General features: G+C 43.4%; 1 protein-coding gene across 1 annotated transcript in view; it reads left to right on the forward strand.

Moving 5' to 3' along the window:
* CUL3 (cullin 3) overlaps nucleotides 1-27,127 on the forward strand; it is a 56,890-nt gene that overhangs the window by 3,281 nt on the left and 26,482 nt on the right. The window contains exons 2-3 of the mRNA XM_056849375.1: nucleotides 17,782-17,979; nucleotides 23,532-23,645. Coding sequence (XP_056705353.1) covers nucleotides 17,782-17,979; nucleotides 23,532-23,645 — 312 coding nt within the window. The remainder of the gene's footprint in view (nucleotides 1-17,781; nucleotides 17,980-23,531; nucleotides 23,646-27,127) is intronic.

Here is a 27,127-nt window from a genome sequence, read left to right on the forward strand (position 1 = left end):
CGCACCTGACCATAAGATGCACCTAGTTTTTAGAAGAGGAAAACAAGAAAAAATATATTCTGAATCAAATGGTGTACTGCCCCTGGAAGCCCGGCGGGGGGGGGGGGGCGGATCTTTAAACTCCTCCGCGCTGCCATCCCAGGCAGCGCAGAGCACTTTCAAGACCCCCCCCCCCCGCCCGGCTTCTAGGGACTCCCTGGAAGCCTGGTGGGGGGGGGTCTTTAAACTCCTCCGCGCTGCCATCCCAGGCAGCACAGAGCTCTTTCAAGACCCCCCCTGCCTGGCTTCCAGGGAGTCCCTGAAAGCCGGGTGGGGGGGGTATTTAAACTGCTCTGTGCTGCCTGCCTAGTTTAACCTCCCCCCCGCGCTTCCCGGTCCCGAGGCTCAGCTGTTGGGCAGGGACCAGGAAGCCTCGGGACCAAGAAGCGCGGGGGGAGGTTAAACTGCGCTGCCTGCCCAGAAGGAATGCAGAAGTTGGAATTCAATGACACCCTTGTACAAGTGGAAGGCACTTGCTTTCACACCAGTAGGAGGGTCTGTGTTTGCAGGATTTTCCACTTGAGCTGTTGCCCTCCTCAACTGTATCCCATGCTGTTTGCAAGGATTCTGTAACCCTCAGGGACAGCTTTTGGGGTTGTGGGGAAAGCTGCAGAAAACAAAGGCAGGAAAAATCAGTTCTTTGGCTCCACCCCTTTTAATTTATTGAAAATATTAGTATTTCTTCTTTCGGACAGAGAGCCCCATTGTTTCATAAACAAACCACCAGTTAAAAGTAGTAATTGTACAGTAGGGGTCAAATAACTAAATAAGCAAAAAATACAACAAAGCAATTAGAAAAATCAGTAAAATAAGAGCAAAAGCAACAGCCAGATAAAAAAGTTGCAGGCATCTTTAAATGAGGAGCCCAGCTGTTCCTTCTAGAGGACTATTTTGGCCTGATACCAACATGCCATCAGGGAAAGCACAAGGCAAGTTTCTCTGCGGAAGGAACTCTACATGTGTTGAAAAGTCCCTATCCCCATATGGCCTCCCAACGGGCTACCACTGGGAGTGGTAGAAACCCTTCTCCATTACAAACTGCATCAATGTAAGTAGAATGGGAAATAACACCGGGAATCAAGATGGCTTGTTTTACTTTGATAATTTATTATTTTACTTACAAGTTGCCTCAAGCGTGATTCTGAAGAGGCAGCGTAAAAATTTCCTAAATAAATGAATATTTAATAAATTAAATGTCTGAAAAAGATAGTTTTAACCCATCAGTGAAGTGATGGGTTGATTAAAGGTAAAGGTCCCCTGTGCAAGCACCGGGTCATTCCTGACCCATGAGGTGACATCACATCCCGACGTTTCCTAGGCAGACTTTGTTTATAGGGTGGTTTGCCAGTGCCTTCCCCAGTCATCTTCCCTTTACCCCCAGCAAGCTGGGTACTCATTTTACCGACCTCGGAAGGGTGGAAGGCTGAGTCAACCTTGAGCCAGCTACCTGAAACCAACTTCCGTTGGGATCGAACTCAGGTTGTGAGCAGAGCTTGGTACTGCAGCTTACCACTCTGTGCCACGGGGCTCTTGATGGGTTGATTAGTAAGTTTAAATTTATTGATTTAGCCTGAATGTATTGAGACAAACAGAATAGCAAATGCACAAAATGTACAAGACCACAGTCTACGTGTTACATGGGATAGCTTTTCAGTCCCTCGTATTTAGTGGTGGTTATCATACAATTCTTTCCCATTTGATGAGGAATTTTCATGCTAGATCCAGTTGCTCCTTACTGTGGTTGCTGTTGTGGAGCTACGTAACACCAGATGGAAGAGCTACTTGATCAATCATACTGCATGTTGCAGTAGCAGTATAGAAAAGTTTCCTTGTAGAGTGTATTGCCAACCTCCTTTCTGTGAAAAAGGTAAAACCTAGACCAGCCCCAGGAAGTAACTAATGAGTAATAAGCCTCAGTTCGATTTTAAACCTACGTTAAAAATAACTTGGAGTAGATTGAGTCTGCAGTTCATCTCAAGGGGAAGTAAGTTGTACGTCCGGGTAAAGAAGGAACTCTTCTAAGAGTGCTTGGACATTCAAAGGAGGCTAATGGTGCAACCCTATACATGCTTATTCTGTAAGCCACACTGTACTTCTGGGTAAGTATGCATAGGATTGCAGCCTGAAGAATAACTACTGCCTTTTTTTAAGGCAAGAGAGAAGCTTAGGAACTCTACAGTGATTTCCATTAAAAAAAATACATTAGGACAGCTAACATAAGCACAGGAAAATAGAATAAGTACTAGCAGTCAGTATAGCTTTATGGAAAATTGTGTGTCAACCTAATTTCCATTTGTAATAAACCAGTAGATGGGAAAAATCCAGTTGATATCTTGATTTGTGCAAGGTTTTGGTTCTATATGCCATATTCATAGTGTTCCTGTATTATAGAGCAAATACACAATTTATTCATAAGACACCTTTGAAGTGCTAATTAATTGGAAAGGGCATGGATTGGTTATTCTGCCCTCTGTAGTTCAAAATTTTGATTAATGTCCTACATGTAGCAGTAAATGCTGTGAAAGCTATGTTACCCCGGCACCTGGTTAACCAGCATGCTGGACTGCAGCCTGCTGTGTCCCCTCAAGTGAGAGCGGGCAGTGAGAGTGGGCTTCAGATCCCATCCAGGGACGCCATTGGCTTGGGTTGCTGCCAAGTCAGCAGGGCCCATAGCCTGGAGCCAAATGAGAAGCACTCCCTGCTGATACATTGTTTTCCCTTGCATGAGAGTTGGTGGAGGTTCAGCAGGGAGTGTTTCTCAGCCATGGGCACTGCCTGCTCGACAGCTGCATGAATGGGTGGCACCCATGGTTGAAAGCTAGCCGAGAAGCTCTCCCTGCTGCTTGATTTCACATGAAAACAGGTGGAGGAGAAGCAGGGAGTGCTTCTTGGTGTGGCCGTGGGTGCTGTTTGCCTGTGCTACTGCAAAGCCAGTATTGCCTACTCTTCCGTTTTTCACTCTCGTGAGAAATGGAAGAATAGGCAGCATGTTCCTGCCTGATCCAGGTAATGGCTGCTGCAACAGCACTGTGTGTCCTGGCTGGGGCCGTCCATGGCTACTGCCTACTTGTTGCTGCTGGGTTGTAAAAGCTTTAATCAGCAGTGCTAGTCAAATGTGGATGATACCAGACTGTAAGCATAATACAGATACTTCAGAATGCAGGTGATTTTTTAAAAAAACCACCAGACTAGAGATAGCCACAAAGTTTATTTACATAAATGTGAAGTCATATTCAGATCCAGATCAAGTTTATTGTATAAGGCCATAGGCCGTTACAATCTAAAACAGTATAACAACAAGTGAAGTCATATTCTAAAGAATGAAAGACTAAGTGCCTAACTTTGAGATTGGATAAACAGTGCTGACGATATCTTGAGAGGAAGCTAGGCCTAATGGTGGCTAATAAAACCTCACCATAAGTACTGATTGCTATAGTGTTTTATACAAATCAATAATTCTTTGAGTACTTAATGCTCGGTGCTAACCAGAATTCATATAGATGGTTGTACCTTCTGGAGCTCCACAGTTCATGAAGAATGTTCGCAAACAAAGAATAGAGCTAAAATCACCATAAAGTTATTCCACTCTGGCCATTCAGGCTTCAGCAGCCACTTCCATAATGGCCAGTGATTCCATTGTATGGCTCAGGAAAATTATCCAGCTGTACCCGGCTGAGAACCGTAAAATTTCGGAGGGGCTTAACAGACTTCTTAAGGCCACTGCCTTTATGGCAGACACATCTTTGGATGCCATGTCCTTTTCGACCAGGGCAACATCATCCAACATAGCCGTCAGGAGAGCACTATGGCTCTGCCCATGGCAAAACGAATTCAAGACTAAATCGCTTACCTTGTCCTACCCCTTTACAGGAGGTAAACTATTTGGAGATAGACTAGAGAGGATTCTAGTAGAAAACAAGGACAAGAAAAAGGTCCTACCCAAATCCTATAGGAAGGAAGGGAGACTATCCTCTTCCTTCCCCAACTTTAGATCTTCTCACTCCCTCACATGCTACAGACCTGATCAGCGAAGGGGTTCCTGGGGCTCCTTTCGCAGAGGAGGGAATATGTTTTTTCGTCCCCATCAGGGACAGCAGCAATTCAGTGGCAACAAGGGAGATTAGTTCTCCAAAAACCCAAAACAGTGACACCAGGTCACTGGCAGTGGGGGGGGGGAGAGAGAGACTACTTCAGTTCCATCAGAAGTGGGAACGGCCTTACACGGACGCCTGGGTTTCCCAGGTAGTTTCATCAGGCTACCTAATAGCTAACCTCCTCCCCAAGGGACAAGTTCATAAGCTCTCCCAGACCCCTGAACAGGGAAAAGCGTGCAAGAACCTTAGATGCCATTCTACACTTACGACAGATACAAGCAATAGAGCCAGTACCTCTAAAAGAGAAGGGCCTGGGAATTTATTCCACTTCCTTCACAGTCCCCAAGAAAAATGAGGACTGGAGAGCTATATTAGACCTGAAACTCTTAAAACAAATTTGTCCGATACAGGAAGTTCTCAATGGAGACTCTGAAATCCATCATAGAGGCCCTGCAGATAAGTTATTACAGGACCTCCTTAGACTTAGGGAAGCATACCTCCATGTTCCCATACATCCTACACATCGCAGGTTTCTCAGATTTGCATATGCAGGGAAACCCTACCACTTCAGAGCCCTCCCTTTTGGTCTATCGTCGGCACCACGTGTCTTCACCAAGATCCTGGTGACACTGGTGGCCTTGCTCAGGCAGGAGGGGATCAAGATCTTCCCATATCTGGACAACATCCTTGTCTGTGCCAGGTCCGAGGAAGAGGCCAGGACACATACAGACAGGGTCGTCAAGGTCTTAGTGGATCACGGGTTCCAGGTGAACCTGGAGTAAAGCCACCTGACCCCTACTCAGAGATTGAAACACCTAGGGGTAATCCTGGACACACGCAAGAACCTAGTACTGCTTCCTCCAGACAGGATCACGAAGATCAGATCCTTGGTTCAGACCACAGTCAGGTCCAAACAGGGCAGGATCATGTTTCTTGCCAGACTACTGGGTCTGATGGTGGCCTGCTTAAGCTCTGTCCCCTGGGCCAGATTTCACTAGAGATCGCTTCAACTGCTCCTACAACCTTATCAATTCCTCATTACTCAGAGCAGGGGCAAAACTATCCCACTACCTCACGAGTTCAGGCACAGCCTCCTATGGTGGTGCAGCCGCAACAACCTCAGCAAAGGGGTACAGTTCGTCATAGAGGAACTGTACCAGCCTAGGATGCCAGCCTAGAAGGGTGGGGGGCGACCTGTCTGAACCACATGGCTCAGGGCATCTGGTCAGTGAAGAAGAAAAAGTTACACATCTGCTGGAGCTCAGAGCTATCTGTCTGGCTTTACTGCAGTTCCAGGACATCATCCTTCACAGGCACGTACTAATTTGCACGGACAATGTGTCTGCCAAGGCACATCTAAACAAGCAGGGGGGATCGCGGTCCTCCAGACTACACCAGGAGGCCCAGATTATCCTTTCATGGGCAGAGACACACATAGCATCCCTGTCATCAGAACACATCAAGAGAGTTCTCAATTTACAAGTGGACTGGCTAAGCCGACAGATCAGAGGGAGAGTGGCCCCTCAACCAGTCGGTTTTCAAGCAGATTGTGGAGCGATTCGGCCTCCCCTCTGTGGACCTGTTCGTCTCAGCAACCAATCACCTCCTTCCCCGCTTCTTCTCTCGGAATTTCCACCCAGAAGTGGAATCCATGGACACTCTGATGTCTCCATGGCCAAAAGAGACGCTATTTGCATTTTCCCCCATCTCCATTCTTCCCAGGGTCCTCAGAAAGATCAGGAAGGAGAGGGCAACTGTCATTCTCATTGCTCCCCTATGGCCGAGGAGGCCATTGTTTCCCAGCCTGAAAGCTCTCAGTCCAACCCCATTGGGAGCTACCAGCCATTCCAGACCTCCTTCACCAGGGTCCCATGTTCCATCCCGACCCTCAGTGGCTTCGCTTAACTGCGTGGAAATTGAGCAGAACCGTCTCTTAGAACACGGTTATAGCTCAGACATCATGAACACCATGATTGAGGTGAGGAGACCTTCCACCAGGAGGATCTATAACCCCTCCTGGAAAGCCTTCTTGTTGCGGTGTAGGCGAAAACACGAGATCCTCTTTCCCCGGGCATTCCTAGGATTTTAGGCTTCCTACAAGATGGGGTGGAACAGGGTCTCAAGGCAGCTACCTTACGCAGATAGGTAGCGGCTCTGTCTACTGTATTGTCTACGGCAGGCAGCATTTCCATATCCAGGCACCCACACAGTCTGGCCTTCTTAAAAGGGGTAGTTCAAGTAAAGCCTCCAACAGTACATTGCTTCCCCTCTTGGCGACTCAAAGTGGTGCTCAGAGCTCTTACCAGGACCCCCTTTGAACCCATCAGGGAGATTCCCTTAAAGGTGTTGAGGATGAAGACCATCTTCTTAACGGTGGTCACCTCTGCCACCGTGTCTCTGAACTAAGGGCCCTATCAGCGCGGGACGGCTTCTGCATCTTCCACAGGGACAAGATGGTCCTTAGACCAGACCCCCACCTTTATCCCGAAGGTGAATTTCATGTTCCACCGCACTCAGGAGATACATGTGCTGTCCTTCTGTCCCAATCCCAGCCATCCCAAAGAAAAGGAATGGCACCATCTAGACCTGCATAGGATCCTCAAAGTATACCTCAACAGTACAGAAACTATCAGGCTTTCCGATTCATTGTTCACATCCTTGACCAACCCATCCTGGGGACAGAAGATGTCTAGGTCCTCACTAAGATATGCTTTAAGACAATGCATCACAGAAGCATATAGGGCTAGCAAAATCCCAATTCCGGCGGGCATCACTGCTCATTCAGTTCGCAGTGCAGCCACATCAGCGGCATTCAAAAAACAAGCCCCGCTGGAAGAGATCTGCCGGGCGGCCACCTGGTCCACGGTATCCACCTTTATAAAGCACTACAAAATTGATTCCATGGCCTCTGCTGACGCAGCTTTTGGTAGGAGGGTTCTGCAGCACGTCTTGGATCAGTCTTAGTACCCTCCCAGGTGATCTAGCTCTTGGAGATCCCACAAGTCAGCAAGATGCCCTTCCCCCAGAACGAGAACGGAGCCTTGTTTACTCACCGTGAGGGCTCCTTCTGTTCTGGGGTTGAAGGGCATCTCGCCTGCCCAATGTTAAACTAACTAATCCAAGATTTATTTGTCAATCTGATGTGGGCGGCCACGGTACATGGAATCCTCCAAGGTGGATACTTAACTCAGGCCTCTACTCACATTTGCCATTCTTTCCTCCTTATATGTATCGGAGCCTCTTACTGATCGTTATACATGGTTAATTATTGTTCATTGACAATACCGGTTACCCTGTTGTGTTTTGTTGTTGTGTTTGCTGTTCTGTACTTACCCGTCTCCTTTAGCTCGGCGAGTCCGAAAACTGGGCTTCCCGCCCAGGGAGACAGGAAGTTAAATTTTTGGTCTTGCCTCCCTGGGCACGTGATTGTAATACCCACAAGTCAGCGAGATGCCCTTCGACCCCAGAACAGAAGGAGCCCTCACGGTGAGTAAACAACGCTCCGTTTCATTCATAGTTGAGGTAAAAGCTCTCCCACCATATAGTAGAGTACTATATTGTATTAGGTCATTTCATTTAATTCTCTATTAAAATGTATGATGAAATTATATTCTCTTTGGACATATTTGCAATAGGGAGATAGCGAAATCTGTGTGTGTGTAAAGTGCCGACTTATGGCCACCTGATAGGGTTTTCAAGCAAGAGACTAACAGAGATGGTTTGCCATTGCTTTTGCATGGTGACCCTGGTATTCCACAGACTGTTAATTGAAATTCTCTTGGATCATCCCAAGTGCAGCAATTTGTAAATATTTGTTCTTAACTAATAATGATCACATGAGGGTTAGCTACCTAGCCAGTCAAATATTGCTCAATCAGTGGTGAAGTATTTAAAGCGTTAATTTGAGCATAGCTTTAATTATGCTAATACCAAAAAGTTAACTTATGAAACAATGAAGTTTCTAAGCAATTGTAATACATTGTTATTTATAGCAAACTAATCTTTTGCAAGTAAATATATGTAGTAGTCAAGAGTTAACAGTTCTAGCCATTTCCCCCCAGAAGTCAAAGCAATTAGGAAACTGGAAAAAAATTAAATGGCAGCTATAAGTTAAAACAGAGCTTTGTGACAAGTCTTTATGTATTTATTATTTAAATGTCTAGCCCGCCCTCTTCTGCCAGGGCCAGAGTCAGGGCAGGTTATTTATTTAGATTTTTATCCTGCCCTTTATGGCTTGCTATGGCACAAAAGCTTATTCCATAACATGTTGAGTCTTTCTTAGGTGCTACAAGAATGCTTGTTTTTGCTACGCTAGATCAGCATAGCTACTCTTCAGAAATAATAATAAAAAAGCTCAGGTTTAATATTAAGTTTAGGCTACAATGCACAGCTGGGGTTCCTACTCATAAATGAAGTGTTTATCTGTGATTTCCAGAAGGGCTGGAGAGCAGTGTGCTCACTAATAGCTGTGGTGACATACCGTATATACTCGCGTATACGCCGAGTTTTTCAGCCGAAAAAAAGGGCTGAAAAAGCCGAACTCGGCTTATACGCGGGTCAATACGGTAGAGGGGGGAGGGAGGGGGAACTTTCCTCCGCCGTCTTTTCCTGGCTGGGAGCGGCCTCCTGTGGCCGCGGGGAGGCCAACCAGCCGCCCCCGCCGCCTTCTTCTGGCCGGGAGCGGCCTCTAGAGGCCCCCTCCGGCCGCGGGGAGGCTGACCAGCCGCCCCCGCCGCCTTCTCCCGGCTGGGAGCGGCCTCTAGAGGCCCCCTGCGGCCGCAGGGAGGCTGACCAGCCGCCCCCGCCGCCTTCTCCCGGCCGGGAGCGGCCTCTAGAGGCCCCCTGCGGCCACGGGGAGGCCTACCAGCCGCCCCCGCCGCCTTCTCCCGGCCGGGAGCGGCCTTTAGAGGCCCCCTGCGGCCACGGGGAGGCCGACCAGCCGCCCCCGCCGCCTTCTCCCGGCCGGGAGCGGCCTCTAGAGGCCCCCTGCGGCTGCGGGGAGGCCTACCAGCCGCCCCCGCCGCTTTCTCCCGGCCGGGAGCGGCCTCTAGAGGCCCCCTGCGGCCGCGGGGAGGCCGACCAGCCGCCCCCGCCACCTTCTCCCGGCCGGGAGCGGCCTCTAGAGGCCCCCTGCGGCCGCGGGGAGGCCGACCAGCCGCCCCCGCCGCCTTCTCCCGGCCGGGAGCGGCCTTTAGAGGCCCCCTGCTGCCGCGGGGAGGCCGACCAGCCGCCCCCGCCGCCTTTTCCAGGCCGGGAACGGCCTTTAGAGGCCCCCTGCGGCCGCGGGGAGGCCGACCAGCTGCCCCCGCCGCCTTTTCCAGGCCGGGAGCGGCCTTTAGAGGCCCCCTGCGGCTGCAGGAAGGCTGCTACGCCGGCCCCACCAGGCCCGCCGCCAGGAGCCCAGAAGGTACCGGTAAGCCTGCGCGCGGGGGGAGAAATTAGGCACCTCGGTTTATACGCTGGTCGGCTTATACATGGGTATATACGGTAATACAGTTAAAGAGGCTGGCTATTAACACCACAAGGCCATTCTTGTCACCAGAATGTGGATGTCACTTAGATCTATCTTGAGTATCCAGCAGATCCCAGGGAGGCTGTGGAAACCTTAAACAGATGCCTGGAGGCAGTTTTGGGATGGATGAGGGCTAACAAACTGAAACTTAGTTCTAACAAAATGGAGGTGCTGCTGGTGTGAGGAAAGCCTGGCCCAGGGATTATGCTGTCTCCTGTTCTGGATGGGGTTGCACTCCCCCTAAAGGAGCAGCTTCGTAGCTTGAGGTGCTGCTGGACCCTGGTCTCCTTCTGAAACAAAGTTGGCAGCAATGCCAGGTGTGCCTTTCACCAGCATCAGCCCTTCCTGGGCATGAAAGATCTTGTTACCAAGTTGTATGCCTTAGTAACATCTAGATTAAAGTACTACAACTTGCTCTATGAGGGGCTGCCCTTGAAGGCTGTCCAGTAGCTTCACTCGGTACAGAATGTTACACCCACAATGTTGAGTGGAGTGGGTTGTAGGACCATATCATTCAAGTCTTGCCCCATCTGCACTTTCTGCCATTTGGTTTCTGGGCCCAGGTCGAGGTGCTGGTATTGACCTTTAGAGCCCTATATGGCCTGGGAGCCAGCATATTTTAAGGACCACCTACTCCCATATGAACCTTTCTGACCTCTCCTGTCATCTCCGGAGGCCTTGTTTTGAGTGCCCCCACCATCTGAGAGTAGAACATTTATAAAGTTTCGCTTAATATCCAGACATGTTGCAGTCCTACCTGTTGTGACTCATAGAGACTGTATGTTCAAATAATACATTTTTCTTTTGTGTGTTTTCTGCCATTTACTTTTTTCCTGTCTCTTAGATGGTAAAAATTAAAGGTACATATTCTATAGTAACATAGGGTACAACAGTTTGCAATTTTTTCTCAAGTATGGGGTATTTTTATAATTTTAAGATATTTATACTTTTAAATTCCATAAATATGCCTAAAAGAATGTTATATGCTATTATAAATTATGCACTGTATGCTATTTAATCAGTCAAGCAAGTTTGTGTTTGAAAGGAAGTTAAGTATTGCATATACTTCAGTTTTTCCTAAAATTTCCATGTTTTCCAAAATTTCCATAAATTTTCTGTAGTTCCCATCCTAAGTACTTCATTTTGGTTTGAACAACCTGAATCAGTCCTCAGTCTTTTCTGGTGCATTTTTGCCCCTTACTGCTCTTTTCCCTTTATTCAAATAAGCATATAGATTTTTGTGTCCCAACAAGAGTTTGGGAAATTCTGAAACTGAATCCCCACTGCATGTAGGTGTCATCCTTTCTTCATTTGGCAGTGTCAGGCTGTTATCTCGGTTTAGATGTTTCCTTTCGTTTCTCTGCTGAACCGTCCAGACTTCAAGGACGGCTTCACATACCAAAGCCTGGGAACGCCACTCCTGGGAAATAATGCTCTGTTTATGCTTTGTAATCTCCCGCCGTTTCTCTGCCTTATATTTCCAAGTAACGGGCAAGACAACTCATAGCTGTCATCTTATCCTCAATGCACTGTATTGCCTATTTGACCAGTAAAGCCATCTGCTTGGAATCTGATTGTCTCTGTGGTGATTTCTGGTTCGATGGGTCAAGAGCTCACAGGCAGCAAGTTGTTGGTATGCGTTAATTCAAACTTCAGTGCTTAGTTAAAATTATGAGTAACTGATAATATCTAAAGTAACCTCTAAAATGTTGGTATGGAAAAAAATGAGTTAGAGCTGTACTTAATTCAGGGCTTGATACATCCCATGGTGCTTAGAAATCTCATTGCAGTGCCTGGTATTTCTGTCAGTGATTTAATTGTAGCATGTAAACTTAACACCATTGAATGGTGATGGAAGAATTAATACTTTAACTAGTTTTTATATTGACTCCAATATTCAATTGAATGAAGCTTTTACAAACAATAATGAAATTGAGAAATCAGGGAAAAGCTAGGTTAAGGTTAAAGGTGAGGTTTTGTTGTGATGGCAGCAAGAGTTACCCCATATTTATATACTACTACACTTTGTCATGGACTTAACAAAATTATGAGAAACAGTGATGGGGTGAGGATTAGGTTTTGTGGTAGCAATAACTAGAAAATATCGTTCTTAAAATATAAAACCCTGAAAGCTGAAAACTGACTCATACATTTTTGAGCTGGTTCTTAAGCCAGGTCTCGATTCGTTTTTTTTGGCTCTAATACCTACAGAGGTAAGCCTACTTTATTTTTGCATTGGCTTCAGCCCATATCTGCATTTGATCTTCTGGTTTATTTAGGGACTGTTATGGGTTTCAAAGGAAAATATAAAGTGTGTACACTTTCATTTCTCATGTCAGGTTAAGCCTTTTAAAATACATAAATGTAACTATAGTTGTTAGTGGAATAAAACTGGGCTTCTAAAGTATGTGGTTTGTGTTAACTTGCCAAGTCAGCATCTAATAATTTCCAGTTGTTTTATGACCCCACCTGACTCTCTGCTCACAGCTCATACATCTTGCATCCTTCTGGCGGGGCTATGTTACATAGGGAAACTTTCCTACCTGTTCTGCAGGAAGTTCACATGACTGGGGCAGGTTATTTAGCTCGTAAAATGGAATGTGTTGAACTTTCATGAGCTTAAAGTCCAGTTAATCAGTCTGGTTTAGTTTATATTTTGAGCAGCGTAGATTAATGTAGGGGATGCGAAACTCACAAGAGCCAGTGTAATGTGATGATCAGAGTATAGTGGGGAGAACTCTGTGTATTGGCCAAGCTCCTTAGAGGAAGGTAGGATAAAACCTTCCAAGCTGCCTTGGTGAAAGGCAGGATAAAATGTGATGTTAAATAACTAAATATTCCATAAATTTTGTAAGTCATAATACCAATAGAGTTGCATTTGGAAAATAATTACCTTTCACACTGTGTAAAGGCCTTATATTACAGCTGTATAGATGGATTATTAAACAGGACCTGGAGATCTGGGTCTGTATCCTTATAGTAGTGTATGCTGCAGAGATGCATATGTATGTGTGTGCATACTTAACTGAGAGAGGCTGACTGCAGATGTTTTGTTTTTTATTCTCAACAAGGGCAAGTTCTGTGTCAGATATCCATTAGATTGCTTGTACATGATGACACAAATGCTAGAAGAGGGGTTCCCGACCTTTTTGAGCCTGTGGGCACATTTGAAATTCTGACACAGTTTGGTGGGCACAGCAGCAGAATGGCTGCCACAGGAGGTGGAGCCAGCCACAAAATGATTATCATAGCTTAGCTTCAGTAACATAGTGCAGACCTTTGTGCTGTAGTGGCAGCAGCTGTCAAAGCAACATTTTAAAAATCTGCACAGCCTTACTGGGCAAAAGCCCCATCCACTTCCTAAAAACATTTAGCAGGTGACAGAAAAGGTATTGGCAGGCACCATAGTGCCCATGGGTACCACATTGGGGACCCCCTTCTCTGGTTCCATTGTTAGACACATTGTTTCATATAGTATCAGGTTCTTAAAGTACAGTTGTTTTAGTTTTCTGGAAATATAGCCTTAAAGTGTCTCAGTTTTTATGGACATTTTGAAACAGATGTCTAAGATTGATATTTTCTATCTGGGACACAGCTGATTAGTAATCAGTTCAAACATAAGAAAAGCTCTGCTGGATCAGACCAGTGATCCATCTGATCCAGCCTCCTGTTTCACACCGTGACCAATAAACAGGGCACAGAGAATAAGGTCTTTCCTTGATGCTGTCTTCCCAGCTGTCCTGCTTATCAGGCAAAGGCAGATCCAGGCCCACCACTTCAACCCAAACCTGGCAACTCATAGGCAGTATGGTCTGTCCACGAATACAATGTTCAAGACACAGTCCAAAGTCAGGCCGAAAGTTCCACTCATGAGCAGGCGGTACAGTCAGGGGTGAATCCACATAGCAGAGTCTGGGTCCAGTCCAAGGTCAGGCAACAGGTTCTCCGATTCAGGGGCAAAATTCCAAGGCAGAATGGCCCACTTGGTCTCACAGCAAGCTTAAATAGCCAGTTTCCCTTCCAGGTGCAACTGTCTCCAGTCATTAGGATCAGTGCTTTTAGCTGAGTCATCCGTCCTCCTCCTGAGGAGCAACAGGGCCTGGATCGTGTAAAGACTTATCACTGTAGTCCCTTGTTTCTACAAGGGCAGTATGGCTCTGAGCTACCCGGTTCACACTCCTGCACTTGCTCAAGGCCTCTGCCCTGGCTCTTTCTCTTCTCCTTTCTGTAGGTCCTGGAAGATACTGTGGTGGGTCTGGAATGGGTCTACCCATACTGATGCTTTCTGTCTTGAGGGCCCTTCTGACTCAGGAGCTAGTAATTTCACAGGCGAAGGGTCCCTTCTGGGAGGAGGTTCTGCATCGCCGGAGCCTCCCTTACAGATAGTGTCTGCCAGTGTGGGTCTCAGGGCAGGTCATCCTCTGATAACTCCTCCCACGCTGATCCAGGACTGCTCATGACACCAGCACTGGTATTCAGAGGTTTGCTGCCTCTGTATATGGAGGTTAATGTTATACAGGTTGAGTATCCCTCATCTGGACGTCTGATATCTGGACTGATCCAAAAACCGGACGTGTTGAGCTGGCATGCAGGCATTACTCACAGGCCTTCAGCAGCACCATTGATGGTTCAATGTACACAAAATGATTAAAAATAGGGTTTAAAGTTATATTCAGGCTATGTGTATAAGAGTCTTCTCTGATTTTCCGGTCACTCTGTAGCCCATGTACACCTCAAAATGCTGATGCTGAAGACTGAGAGATAGTCATAAACAAATGTCATGGGAAAGCGAGCTGTTGCAGGAAAGAGAAATTGGGTAAAACCATCCACTCCTTGAGATGCATGTGGAGTGTGTCTGTATATGTGTGTCTTTCATCCAATTCAATCTTGTTTCTGCATAGAGATGTGAAATTTACAGAAATTTTGAAGCCCTGGGAGAAATTTGGGGAGGGGGAAAAACCAACGTTTTGGGAACTGGTGAAATGCAAATGTGGGGGAGACCTTTTCACATAATCTTTTACCTTTTGTGGAAGTTAAGAGTCATCCCAAAGTCTGTAGACTGTGTGTGTGCTGTTTTGGTTTGCTATTAGGAATCTACTTTGACTCCTATATGGAAGATTCTGTGTAGAAGATTTTCTCCATTTATGTTGGTTCCGTCAAAGTAATATGCAAAAATGGAAAAGGATGCATCCTAGTCACATGGCAGAAGTTGTGCTAACTACTTTGCTTTATAATTTACCTACGCAAACTTGAATCAGCTATCCTATTACAAGTAGTACAAACGTATATAACTAAACATTAGAACAATAGCATATCAGGGAACTGTAGGTGACATCATCATCTTTGAGTATGACAATCCTTGAGTACTTTTGAATGTATTCTAAAAAATCTTAATTTACTAAAGTTTCTTGCCAGTCTAAATTTAAACTAAAGAAATTTTTATTTTACCTTGTCATGGGTTTTCTACCCTTGGTAGTTGCTGTTAACAGAAATGCCTGCAGTCCTAAGCATACATACTTAGAAATATTTCAAGTTCAGAGAGTAGCGTCCATATGTAGGGATTGTAATGTCTGTCTACTGGTATATGTACTTATTTTTCATCTCAAAATTTGGTAGTACAGTTTCTAATGGGAAATAAGAATTGCTTTGTGATGGCTATGCTATCCTTTGCAATTTAAAGGGCAGTCTTTGACATAACTTGGAATAATTTGGAAGAAACCCACATTGTGTTAACACAAGCAGATATTTAAATAAGCAGTTGCTTGGATCTGGACGAAATTGGCAATTTCTACCAATTCCTCCTTTCCCCTGCAAGACCCTCTTGTCATTCTTCTGGGTCTCTTCTCCCAAGGAGAAGCATTTCGTGGAGGTCAATGACCTTTGGTGGGAGGGGCAGGAAGGAAAGTTCAGTTCTGTCATTTGAAAATTTAGTTTGGATCCATCCTGTAGACTCCTTGAACAATTATTTGCACATTCCATATTAATATCCATAGGTATCATACTTTGCTACCTTGCTATTCCAAACAGTTGTAGATTGTGCTTCTGAGTCTTTGGAGCCCTTAACAATTCTAATTTCTTCTTTATGGGATTATACAATGTATAATGACAGGAGTGGGGCAAGGGGTCAGCATGGTTGGAAGGTTAGGGCACTGAACTGTCAGTATAGTCTATACATTGACAGCTGACAGCCATTTTAATACAATCCAAGTCTATTTTTCTGTCTGTTTTATATTCCAGAGTAGTCTCTACATCATTGAATTCATATTGTGTATTCATATTCTGTAAATTATTTGTTGATTTTGGCAAGTTGCTAGCAAAGAATTCATGTAAAATAGAAGAAGATACAGATTTGCTAAATAAAATCTTCAGTATTATGATCAAACTGGGAAAAAGTGTCAAAGGTTATCAAAATAGTGCCTTAAGGAACAATATTGTAAAAGAGACCGTTGGTCCATCTTTAACTGGAAAGGCCAGGAATTGAACTAGGGTTATTTCATACACGAAAAGCAAACATTCTGGCAGTAAACTGTGACACAACATAGTGGTGGAAAACAGCAACAATGTTTGGTTGTTTTTACATTTTTTGACATGCTTAAATTTACTTAATATTCCATCTTGAGTAGCTATTTTATTTTTTATTTTTGTTCATTTATATTGTCCAAAGAACCTGCTCAAGGCATCTGAAACGTAATAAAAACATCACATACTATTAAAGTTGGTAGCAGTTAAAAAAACACTTTAAACCAGACAGAGCATAAAACATTGAGCAGCTTAATATGAGTCTTAAAACCATTCAGACCAGGAGCAGACTGTAAAACTATGGTATAAGATCAACCCCTTAATTAAAAGACTGGGTACAAGGAGCACTTAAACGAGAAGCGTTTTGGTTCCTTCCAGTATTGCATGCTAACTGAGAACTTTCCCATGGGTCCTAAAAATTAGGATTTTGTTGGTCACATACAGGCCTTTGCAGAAAAGAAGTTTTCCTTTCTTAGGGTCCCTACAGTCAGGTGACATAGCCTGAACTGAAGGCAAAGCTGCTTCATGGAGCAGACTGTTTGAAGGTCTTCATGGCCGAGTAGCACGATAAGCTGTAACTTCCACATCTGAAACCTAAAATGATACCCACTGTGATACCCTGACACATTGGGGATGAGGTAAAGCCTTGTAATGGAAGCTGGTTACACAAGCAGTGATGAGTAAACTTTGAGTTTGAGAGATATCAACATTCTTATGACATCACAGACTATTCTTGGGGCCCCTTGGTTACCAACTTAGAACTTTTAGCTTGTATATGAGTGGAGAATACATGTTTAAGGACGCAGTTTTGGTAAAATGATTCAAAATACCTGAAATAATTCCTCTCAAACGATTTACAGAAAGCTTTGTAAAGAAAGCAATTAAAGGTAACAGTTTTGTTTTGCACATCTTTGACTTCAAAAGGAAGGACTATGTTGCTTACAAAACTAAATAAACATAACCCAAGTCACCAGTGAAGCGTTCACTGGTATGATGCACTGTACAACCTGAGCTTTCTGTTGCCCATAGACTAGGGTTGCCAACCTCCAGGTGGGACCTGAAGACCCCCCGGAATTACAACTGAACTCCAGAATACAGAGATTTGTCCCTTTGGAGAAAATGCCTGCTTTGGAGGGTGGACTGTGTGGCAATATACCCTGCTGAAGTTGCTTCCTTCCCCAAGTCTTGCCCTCCCAAGGCTCCACCTCCCAAATATCCAGGAATTTCCCAACCTAGAGCTGGCAACCCTAAGGGGAACTGATCTCTGTATGTGGGAGATCTGTTATGATTCCGGGAGAGCTGCTGCTACTACTGCTGGGAGGGGGAGCATGTGGGCTGCTGGTAGCACCGCTGCTGCTGTGGGAGGGGGAGAGGAAGCAGGTGGGAGGTGAGGAGGGTGATGGGGGCAGACCGAGAGAATGAGGTAGAGAGGCAGAAAGAGAAAGTGACAGGTATGAAGGAGTGAGAGAGTAAGAAAAGGGGTAGCAGGAGGGAGAAAGAGTGAGCAACTGGGAGAAGTAGGGGGAGAGGGGATAGCTGCTCCCGCAAGTTTTTTGCAGGTCGCCACTAGTAGTATCAGTTGCTGAATTAGGTGTTGTTGTTGTTTTGCCTTTCCAGATGACCATGGATGAAAAATATGTAAACAGCATTTGGGATCTCCTGAAAAATGCTATCCAAGAGATTCAACGTAAGAACAACAGTGGTCTCAGTTTTGAGGAACTGTATAGGAATGCATATACCATGGTATTACACAAACATGGAGAGAAACTCTACACTGGACTACGAGAAGTGGTTACTGAGCATCTCATAAACAAGGTATTTGAAGCAAACTTGAAAGCACAAAGCTAATACGTTAGAAGAAATAGAGGCCTACTTTAGGCATATGATTGTAGAGATTTATATGCCCAGTCTTGGTTAGGGTGAATTCCAGTGCTTTTTATGTTAGCCAAAATTGTTAATTGGTTCTCTCATTATGACCTTTTCCATTTTATATGGCAAAACTGCATTTTACAGATTTTTATAAGGTGTTTTAATTTATATAGTGTTTCATAGTCTTTGTGGTATTAAAAGTTGCTTAATAATGACAGCAAAGGAAGCTGACAAATGTAGGCAAATTAATATTTAGAAATTAATCTATTCGCTTCATACGCAGCCTGTACCCTGAAATTACTTACCCTTGTGATGCTAATTTTGTAGTGTCAGAGCACAAGATGAATGGATAACATTGTAAGACTTATAGCTAGATCAGGGGTGGGAAACCTTTTTTCTGCCAAGGGCCATTTGGATATTTATAACATCATTCACGGGCCATACAAAATTATCAACTTAAAATTTAACCTGCTATATTTGGTCAAACATTTAGCCAAGAGGCACAACCGGAGACGGCTCCGGAGATGTCTGCCACATAGAGCGACTCGCTGTTGAGCTCTGCCATCCCCAGCTGGGCCCGAGAGATTCAGGCAGGGCAGCAAACACAAGACAGAGTGAGAGACACGCTGCTCAGGGCTTGTAGGTGAAGGAGCCTGGTCCAGTAACTCCCGATCCGGCACTTTCCCGCTCTACCTGTCTTTTGCAGGACTTAAAGGGGAAAGAACCAGAAGGGAGAAGGGGTACTGACCAAGCCCCAAGCAGGCAGCTGCCCAGATGACCCCCCGTGCGGGCAAGCAGGCAGGCATACAACCGGTGGTGGCACAGGATGGTCTGTTGCACCAGCCAGGCATAGCCGTCCAGCCGCACGCCAGAGTTGCTCCTGCTCTACATGGTTAGGGCCGGATTCTACAGCTGGCTCCTCTGCCTGCAGGGATGAAACAGGGAACACACTGGCTAAGAACTCACCCCTGCGCATTCTGGCCCTGCCCTCCATTGTCGCCACTTCCGCCCCCCAGCCCTCTTGTAGTACAGAGGGAATACATTTCTCCACGGCCCAGGTGGGAAACGGTTAACACAGTTTCTTGGGCGGTCCTAGCAGCTCCATAGCTAATGACTCTTCTGCAAGGAGGAAAGAAGGTTCCTTTTCTCGGCAAAACAAACTCACAACAGCCTTGAATAGAGGCTATTCCTGTCCGGAGAAGGGGGCGGATCGCCAGTCTTAGGTCCTTCAGAGCTAGAGATCTGCCAGGACCCACGAAGGGCCAGACTAAATGATTTTGCGGGCCTTATACAGCCCCCGGGCCTGACGTTCCCCACCCCTGAGCTAGATCATAGAGCCTCTTTATCAGCAAGTTTTTGTTCATGCTGTGAACCTGACAAAGGATGTTGTATTGATATAATTGAGATGCCCCTTATTATCTTTGCTTATTTACCTCTTACACTTAAGCCGTTGTAGGCTCCTACTTTTAAATAAGTGCTATTTTAAACAGGGATCTTTTTATCTTATTTTATCTTATTTTATTTTGTCTTGTTTTAAGCAGCCACACCCTTATTTTAAATTAACTATATTTAGCTATTTCCAGTAATTCTTAATTACTCCTGTTATTTCTATCACTATCCTTATCCCTACATCTAAAGCTTTTAACTTCTCTTAATATTATTCTAGCCATTTAAATAGCTTTGTTTTTAAATAGCCATACCCTTGTTTTAAACCAGCTACAACTAGTTATCTCTAGTAACTTCTAATTTCCCTTGCTTTTTCTATTTCTATCCCTCTCACCTCTTCTTAGAAATTTAAATAGTTTTATATATCTCTGTATCTTAGTTTTATATATCTCTGTATCTTATATTTATATCCACATCAGGCATACAATTAAACTATAGCCCATTTATTTATTCATTTATCTATTTGTACTCTTGAGCTTTGGTTTTATTGTTTTATTGTGCTCTATATATTCTTATATTTCTACATTTTATTATGGGCCTTGGTCTTACTGTTCTATCGCTGTAAATTTTGAAACTTGAGTACTTTTATATACATATATACATATATATATTTATCCTATTTTAACCTTACTTATTAATTTTTTTTAGTAGTATAGATCTCATCATTAATTTTACTAGTAATATTGGCACCCCTCATGTTCTCTAAAATGAGTCGATATAATTGAGAGTGTCCAGTTGACACACCACTACTGCTGTCTCCAAACTATCATGGTCAAATTGTAACTGGATAGAATGCTTGCCTGGTTTTCTACCATCTTGTTTTTGAAAAGAGATACAGAAGCTATGTGTTCCATTTTTCCCAAGGATTTTGCTGTGAGTTATCTGGCTGTCTGCTACTGAAAGGCACATACTCAAGGGGCCTTTGGCTGATTGTGGTTATTGTAGGAATAGTAGATTAAAACTGAATAGGCATAAAAAAAACCTAGGTATTTTCCCCTTTGGGAGGGCAGAGAGGTCAGCTATGTATTTAACAGTACCAGAGATAAATTTCAGGTAGTGCAAAAGATAAAAATAGTTAATGGAAGCCAAGTTGTACAGAATCTGTACATTGATAATTTATTATCAATTTATTATTATGATAATTATCATACATTGATAATTTATCATGTGGAATTTGAGAGCCTGGAATATACTGGGAATTCTACACTTAATATTGTTGCTTAACTCTTTTTATTGGAATGGGGATGCTGAATGGTTCTTCTCTATCAACGTATCATTTATACACATCTACAGGTGCTCATAAAGATATTATGTATAAATAAGTTGGCTTTTACTTTTCATGTGTTCTAAAAGGCAGTGACAATATACACAGTAAGGCACAGGTTCAGTTTAAAGATAAGGGTCTGCAAGGGTATTAAACTGTTACACACTAATCTCTGGGTATAATTTTAAATAGTTGCATTCATTTTTAGAATGTTAAGTTGGTGTTTCCTTGGGTTTTTTATACTGTAGCACAGGTAAGAAGAATTGCTTTTCAGTAATCTGTATTTTATGGTTTGTTGAATATCTTCTCTCACATGCTAGCACTTTAAGAAGATATTCATGCAATACAGTAAAAAAATGAGCACACTTGCCAACAAGATGTTCTTCTTCATGCTGGTTAGTTGTAATTAAATTCATTCATAATTGTACCTGCCAATTATTCAATGTCAACTATAAGCAGTGGATTCAAAAATAAAAGTAAATTGAAATGTGTGTGTGTTGCAGAGTTCAAATGCTAAAGTGCATTTGATTCTTCTTGTTCAGAGCCTTATTTAGACTGAACAGCTGAGTGACTGATATCTAGTGTGTGTTAAGAATAGGGTAGCTTTCCTTTTTATTTACTTTGCTATACAATGTAGAGTGCATTCTGCTAAGCTATTTGTTGCTGTGAATTGTCCTTGCCTTGGTAAGAGTAGGTGAAAATGTAGTAAATAGTAAATATGGAGGAGCTTTGTTGTATAAAATGTCATGTTGCATACATTCTGCCTGTTCCTTGGATAGAACAGGTAACTCCTTCATCTGTCTAGGGCAAGAGGCTGGCATTGGAGATCAAACACAATCATGTAGCTACATTAGCTGCCACTTTTGCTTGCACATAGCCATTGCATATGTGAAAATAAAGAAACAGGCTCTACTTTATAGATACACGTCTAACTTCCTCTATTCACTTTTTGTACCAAAAGTGCTCTTGGTATGATGCTCTGTGCATCAGGAGCAAAAAAATAAATACGGTAAATCTCTTGACTGACTTTTTTGAGCAGCCCATTCACCCAAGAGTTTAAAAAGGAGTAATATACTGAATTGTTGGTTCATGTGAGAATCACAGGAGAGACACCTGCTGTTCCCCTTCCCAAGGTACCTGTGTTTACCACAGTGACTATGGCTACCTGCGCAGTAGGAAATAAAGTACTCTGGGATATCACCATTTGATGCCTACTGGAAATCGTGCAGGAGTGTTCATTCGATATGAGCACAAACTCAAAGCAGTGACAGCTTCTGAATTTTGAAGTTGGTGGGGCTTCAGGTTTTATTTTTGGTCTTTCCTTCTTCTTTATATAAATATTTCATAAATAAACCTGATGCCTAGTTGGAACCGCTGTGTGACTAGTATGTTGGCTCAGACCTTCAGCATTGAGATACGAAGTTTGAATTGGGTTTTGAGAGTGGGGAAACTGGGAGCTGGGATGTCCAAGCTTGTAGAGGTACCTCAGTCATGAATCTGCTGGATGATCTTCATGAACGTATTGTTATCACCATTTGATGCCTACTGGAAATCGTGCAGGAGTGTTCATTCGATATGAGCACAAACTCAAAGCAGTGACAGCTTCTGAATTTTGAAGTTGGTGGGGCTTCAGGTTTTATTTTTGGTCTTTCCTTCTTCTTTATATAAATATTTCATAAATAAACCTGATGCCTAGTTGGAACCGCTGTGTGACTAGTATGTTGGCTCAGACCTTCAGCATTGAGATACGAAGTTTGAATTGGGTTTTGAGAGTGGGGAAACTGGGAGCTGGGATGTCCAAGCTTGTAGAGGTACCTCAGTCATGAATCTGCTGGATGATCTTCATGAACGTATTGTTTCTCTGTCTAATTTATGCTGTGTGCAGGCTGCTTTTCTTTTAGTGCTTGGTAATCCTGAAGAGCCATTGTATTTTAGCGATCTGGGAATAGAGTTCAGACATGAGAGGGAGAATGGAAGATGCTTCCTCTTTGCTGTTTTGTTTGTTAGAATTTGCAGTCTATTCAAACCACAATATTCTCTTCCACTTTCCAGTTCCATGTAGCAACCCAGATATCCAGTTCCCAGTGGGCAAGGTTTGTTGCCAGTGCAAAAACAGACAGGTTCTATCCAACACAGGATAAGACAAGGTCCTGAATGGGGGCAAAAATGTCTTATCCAATAGACAGAGAGTAAAAGAAAAAAGAAAAACTGGCAGGTATCAAGAAACAACTAACAAATATACTGTTCAGTAATCTTCCTCTCTGCATGTAAGGCAGTAGAGAGCTGGCCCTTGTAGAGTGATTGAGCTTTTTGCTCTTTGAAATATAATGTACACATGTTGAGGGGCAAGTCATGGGGATTGTCTCATCTCAGTTTGCCAGGGCGGGGTCAATGTGGGGATCAAAGCAATTTAGTGACATTTCTAGGAGCCCCAGAATTGGAAGCACATTCCAGCCTCACCAGTGAAGCTGCATCCATAGAAAGATATTGTCTTGTTTGTATATTTAGCTGGTTTGTAGCCTGCCTTACCCTCTGAGACTCAAGATGGATTACAGAGTACAGAGAGTGTGGGGGGAGAATATAGTATGGGACATTGAATGAATAATGTAATAGGAGTAAGAGTACCAAATTGAACCAAGCGAGCAACCATTTGACCATACCATATAAGAAAAGTAGTAAACGATTAAATTGAACAATGCAGTATATGAAGTAGAAACCTCAAAGCACACTGGCCTTTTAATAATCTGTACTGAGAAAGTTAACTTGAAACCTTTTTATTCTGTTGCAGGTGCGCGAAGATGTGTTAAACTCATTAAATAACAACTTCCTCCAAACATTAAACCAAGCATGGAATGATCATCAGACAGCTATGGTGATGATTAGAGACATTCTGATGTATATGGTGGGTAATATCTGGTATTGTAAATTATTTCAAAGCTAGAACTATTCCATTTCAAGGAAGTCCTCAGACACCTTCATGTTGACAGAATGTTAAATGTGAGATGTTGAATTTTTTAATGTTGAATTTTTTAACTTTGTACACAATGTTCCATAATCTGTATTTCTGCCAGCATCTTCCTTTTTCCATTCCACTGGTACAGGTGAAAGAAGTGCCATAGAAAGTTAAGGTGGGACATAAATTAATCTTAGATTTTGGTAGTGGCTTCTTCCCTTCTTAGAAATGGGAAACAGTCATGCATATCAGCCACTGTGTGGCACCCCTGCATAATATATGGCACTAGGCATGTGGTGAAGGTGAGGGTGTCTGGTTTGTTCCTCAGTTTGAAAACTGATGTTGGCTGAATATCTGTACCAAGAATTAATCTGCTGAAGAAGCTTCTGTTGATGCAGTGGTGATAGTCCTTGTTTCTAGTCTTACTTCATTGGAATATGCCCTTTCGTGTTTCTTCTCTTTATCAACTGTTTTTGAGAGCTCCTGGTGTTATCCTGACTTACAGGAGCCATCTACTATTTTGCCTTTCCAGCTCACTTTGTGTTTTGTGCTTCTTGTTGTGCTGTAGAGGACAGAGATGCATGTTTCATTAACATTCATTGATGAAAAGAACAGCATTCAAGCACTACTAGCATACCTGCAAAAGCCAAGAGGAAGTTTGTACAACAAAGTTCAAGCTTAGGGGTGGGGTTTGATGTGCTAGTCCCCCCAGAGTTATTGCATAATGGAAGATTCTTTGTGGACCACTGTGCACTAATTGAGGCATTTACTCATCATAGTTAAGAATAAATTTACTTCCATTCAGGGAGGCCTCAACTCTTGACTATTCAAATACCTCTATAATTCAGATTGCTTGAAAAGACTTTCCCAAATTAGACTGTAAGACTTTCTGTTTGGGAGTACGCATCCTAGCCTGCTGTTCCATGGCAGACTAGATATGTATTTGAAAGTGCATCTTGTTTTGGAGTAATATCTCATATTGGCATTTCACATTGTTGGCTTGGAGTGGGCAGCGTTCTTGGCTTCCCTTGATCAGGCTTTGCAACTTATTTTGCAAAAAGTTACAATACAGGCTTCCCAGGAGCTACATCTAGAAGTGGATCTCATAATTAGAGTGAGGTATACACTTTACCACTTGATGTTGATACTGCTTTGGAACATGTCCCATAAAAACAGCATGAATAGATGTATCCTAAATTTAACTTCCTTAAATGTTTATGTGCCTCCTTTGTCCCCAACAGGTTCTCAGTAAGAGAACTTTGAGCAGCAGTTGGAACAAGAGCATTGGGGAGACTTTCACGTCACTATGGTACCCCTTCCTGGTTCCACCCCAAAAAAATCTGATTTATTTCAATAAAAATGCTTTAGGAAGGCACTGGGAAGGGAATGGCACCGCGATGTTAAAAGTCTTCCCTGTGCTCTTGTTCCAACTACTGCTCTTCAAAAGTTCTGTGCTGGCGGTCGGGGAAGTAGCCTGTCCCTAAAGTGTGCAACCTAGCGACTAAGGCTAAGTAGCAAATGTTCTTGTCTCTAAAGGGGATGAAGTTTTTCTTCACCAAGGCAGATGAAAGGGTGGCTCTTCCTGGCAGCAGTGATGAATAAAGATATACCAGACCTGGGGGCGTGAATAGTGTGAACAGTCCCCTTTTATATCTTTAAGATTGCCAGTCACTGGCTGATGCTGATAACTATAGTATTACCAGATCTCTGGCTCTCGGTTTGATTGGTAGGTTCGTCTGATCCTCCACCAGGAGTCCTTAAGGATATAATATCATCTCTTGTACTATGTTTTCCATTGTTACCAGTTATATTTTTATCTTGCCCTTTTGCCAAAGGGCTACATGATTATCCTCTCCCTGTGTTATCATTCTAGGTTATGTCAGTGGGTCACAGTCACCCAGTTACATTAACTGAAGAGTGGGGGTATAACCACAGAATCTGCAATCCATAAGTTTAAGTGGGTTTGTGTGTATAATCCTGTCAATGGGGTAAGGAACATTGCAAGTGAGATCCCATCTGTTGGTGAATCATTCAGTAGTTAAGGGCACTGAACGCTCGGATTTGTGTCTGCCCTTCTGATTAAAGGGTACACATATTCCACCCAGATTAATTATTCAGTTCTTTTGAAGGTATGCTAGCTTATGCAAAGTATTTTGTTCCCTCTAATAAACTGGATTATTAAATGTAGGGAAACAAATTTAACATCTAGCATTACCTTGTGGAGATGACATTTTTACAAAGTTTCTTTCTGCTCAGTACTGGTGGTACCCAAGATTTATTTTACATTTTTATCTCTCTGCCAAGGAGCTCAGGGTAGCACCCTTCATTTTGTTCCTTTACAACAGCTCTGTGAGGTAGGCATGACTTAAGGGCTAAGGCATGACTAAGATACATTGGGAGTTCCCAATTGCGTGTTTTGCCTTTCTAAATAACGGTGCGTGGAACTCCAGTTCAGACTGGGGGTGTGAGAGGAAGGGGTATTTAAGCCTTTACCTCATACATAGTTTTTCCAACCTGGAATGTCCCTTTGGATCTGCCTGTATCAGGACGTATATGTTTACCCAATCAGAGCAAATCCCAGCTCTGCCCAGTCAAAGCACATCAGCCCACTTACATGATACTGGCATATAATACAGAGAACAGAATTACATGTAAAGAACATCCAAGTATATCCGATTGCTTTAGTATTTGAATGCTGTGAACAGGTGTTGTAGGTGACATGCTTTTTCAATTAGGAAATTTGTAGCTTTTTGACTAGCTGTAGCTGACTACAGTATTCTGGTTTGCATGGGAGTGTTTCATCTGCCAGTATAGTCTGGATGTCATCGGCACGACAAGGAAGGCACAACTGTGGTGGCTTGGTGGAGTCCATAAGGTCTCCCTAGAAACATTTTGTTAACTATTAGCAAAGTAGTGACATTGTGAGAGTTTAGATTTAGGAATGCATGTCTGATGTTGATCACATTTCTGTTGCCTGGTTAATTTCACTCAGATGTATGCAGGATACCCTTTAAGGTTTACTGCATGAATCACCCTCTCCCTTTTCCTATACTGTTCAAATTGTCTGCTACCAATGAGCAACAAAACTCAGGAGACAATTGGTTGCCTGTCATCAGCTGAGCTTCATCTTTACTGTCTTTCAAATGATAAGGCTGTGGATGTGTAGATGTTGAAGCTTGAGCGTGCTTCCATTATGCATAACAAGGCAAAAAATAAAAATTCCAAGTATTCTCCAGTAATTATAATACATAAACATTTATTTCACTTGCCACAAAATAATGATAATTAATATAGTTATCAAGTTTCAGTTTTAGAACACTGTACAAAATTAAATTTACTTTAAAAATGCTCCTATACTTGATGAATTACTTTGATTCCTGGTGTGTTTTATTTATCTTAACCAAATTATTAAATTTATGGTGCAGCCAGGT

Source organism: Euleptes europaea, chromosome 5 (assembly GCF_029931775.1).
Source record: "Euleptes europaea isolate rEulEur1 chromosome 5, rEulEur1.hap1, whole genome shotgun sequence".
Taxonomy (NCBI): domain Eukaryota; kingdom Metazoa; phylum Chordata; class Lepidosauria; order Squamata; family Sphaerodactylidae; genus Euleptes; species Euleptes europaea.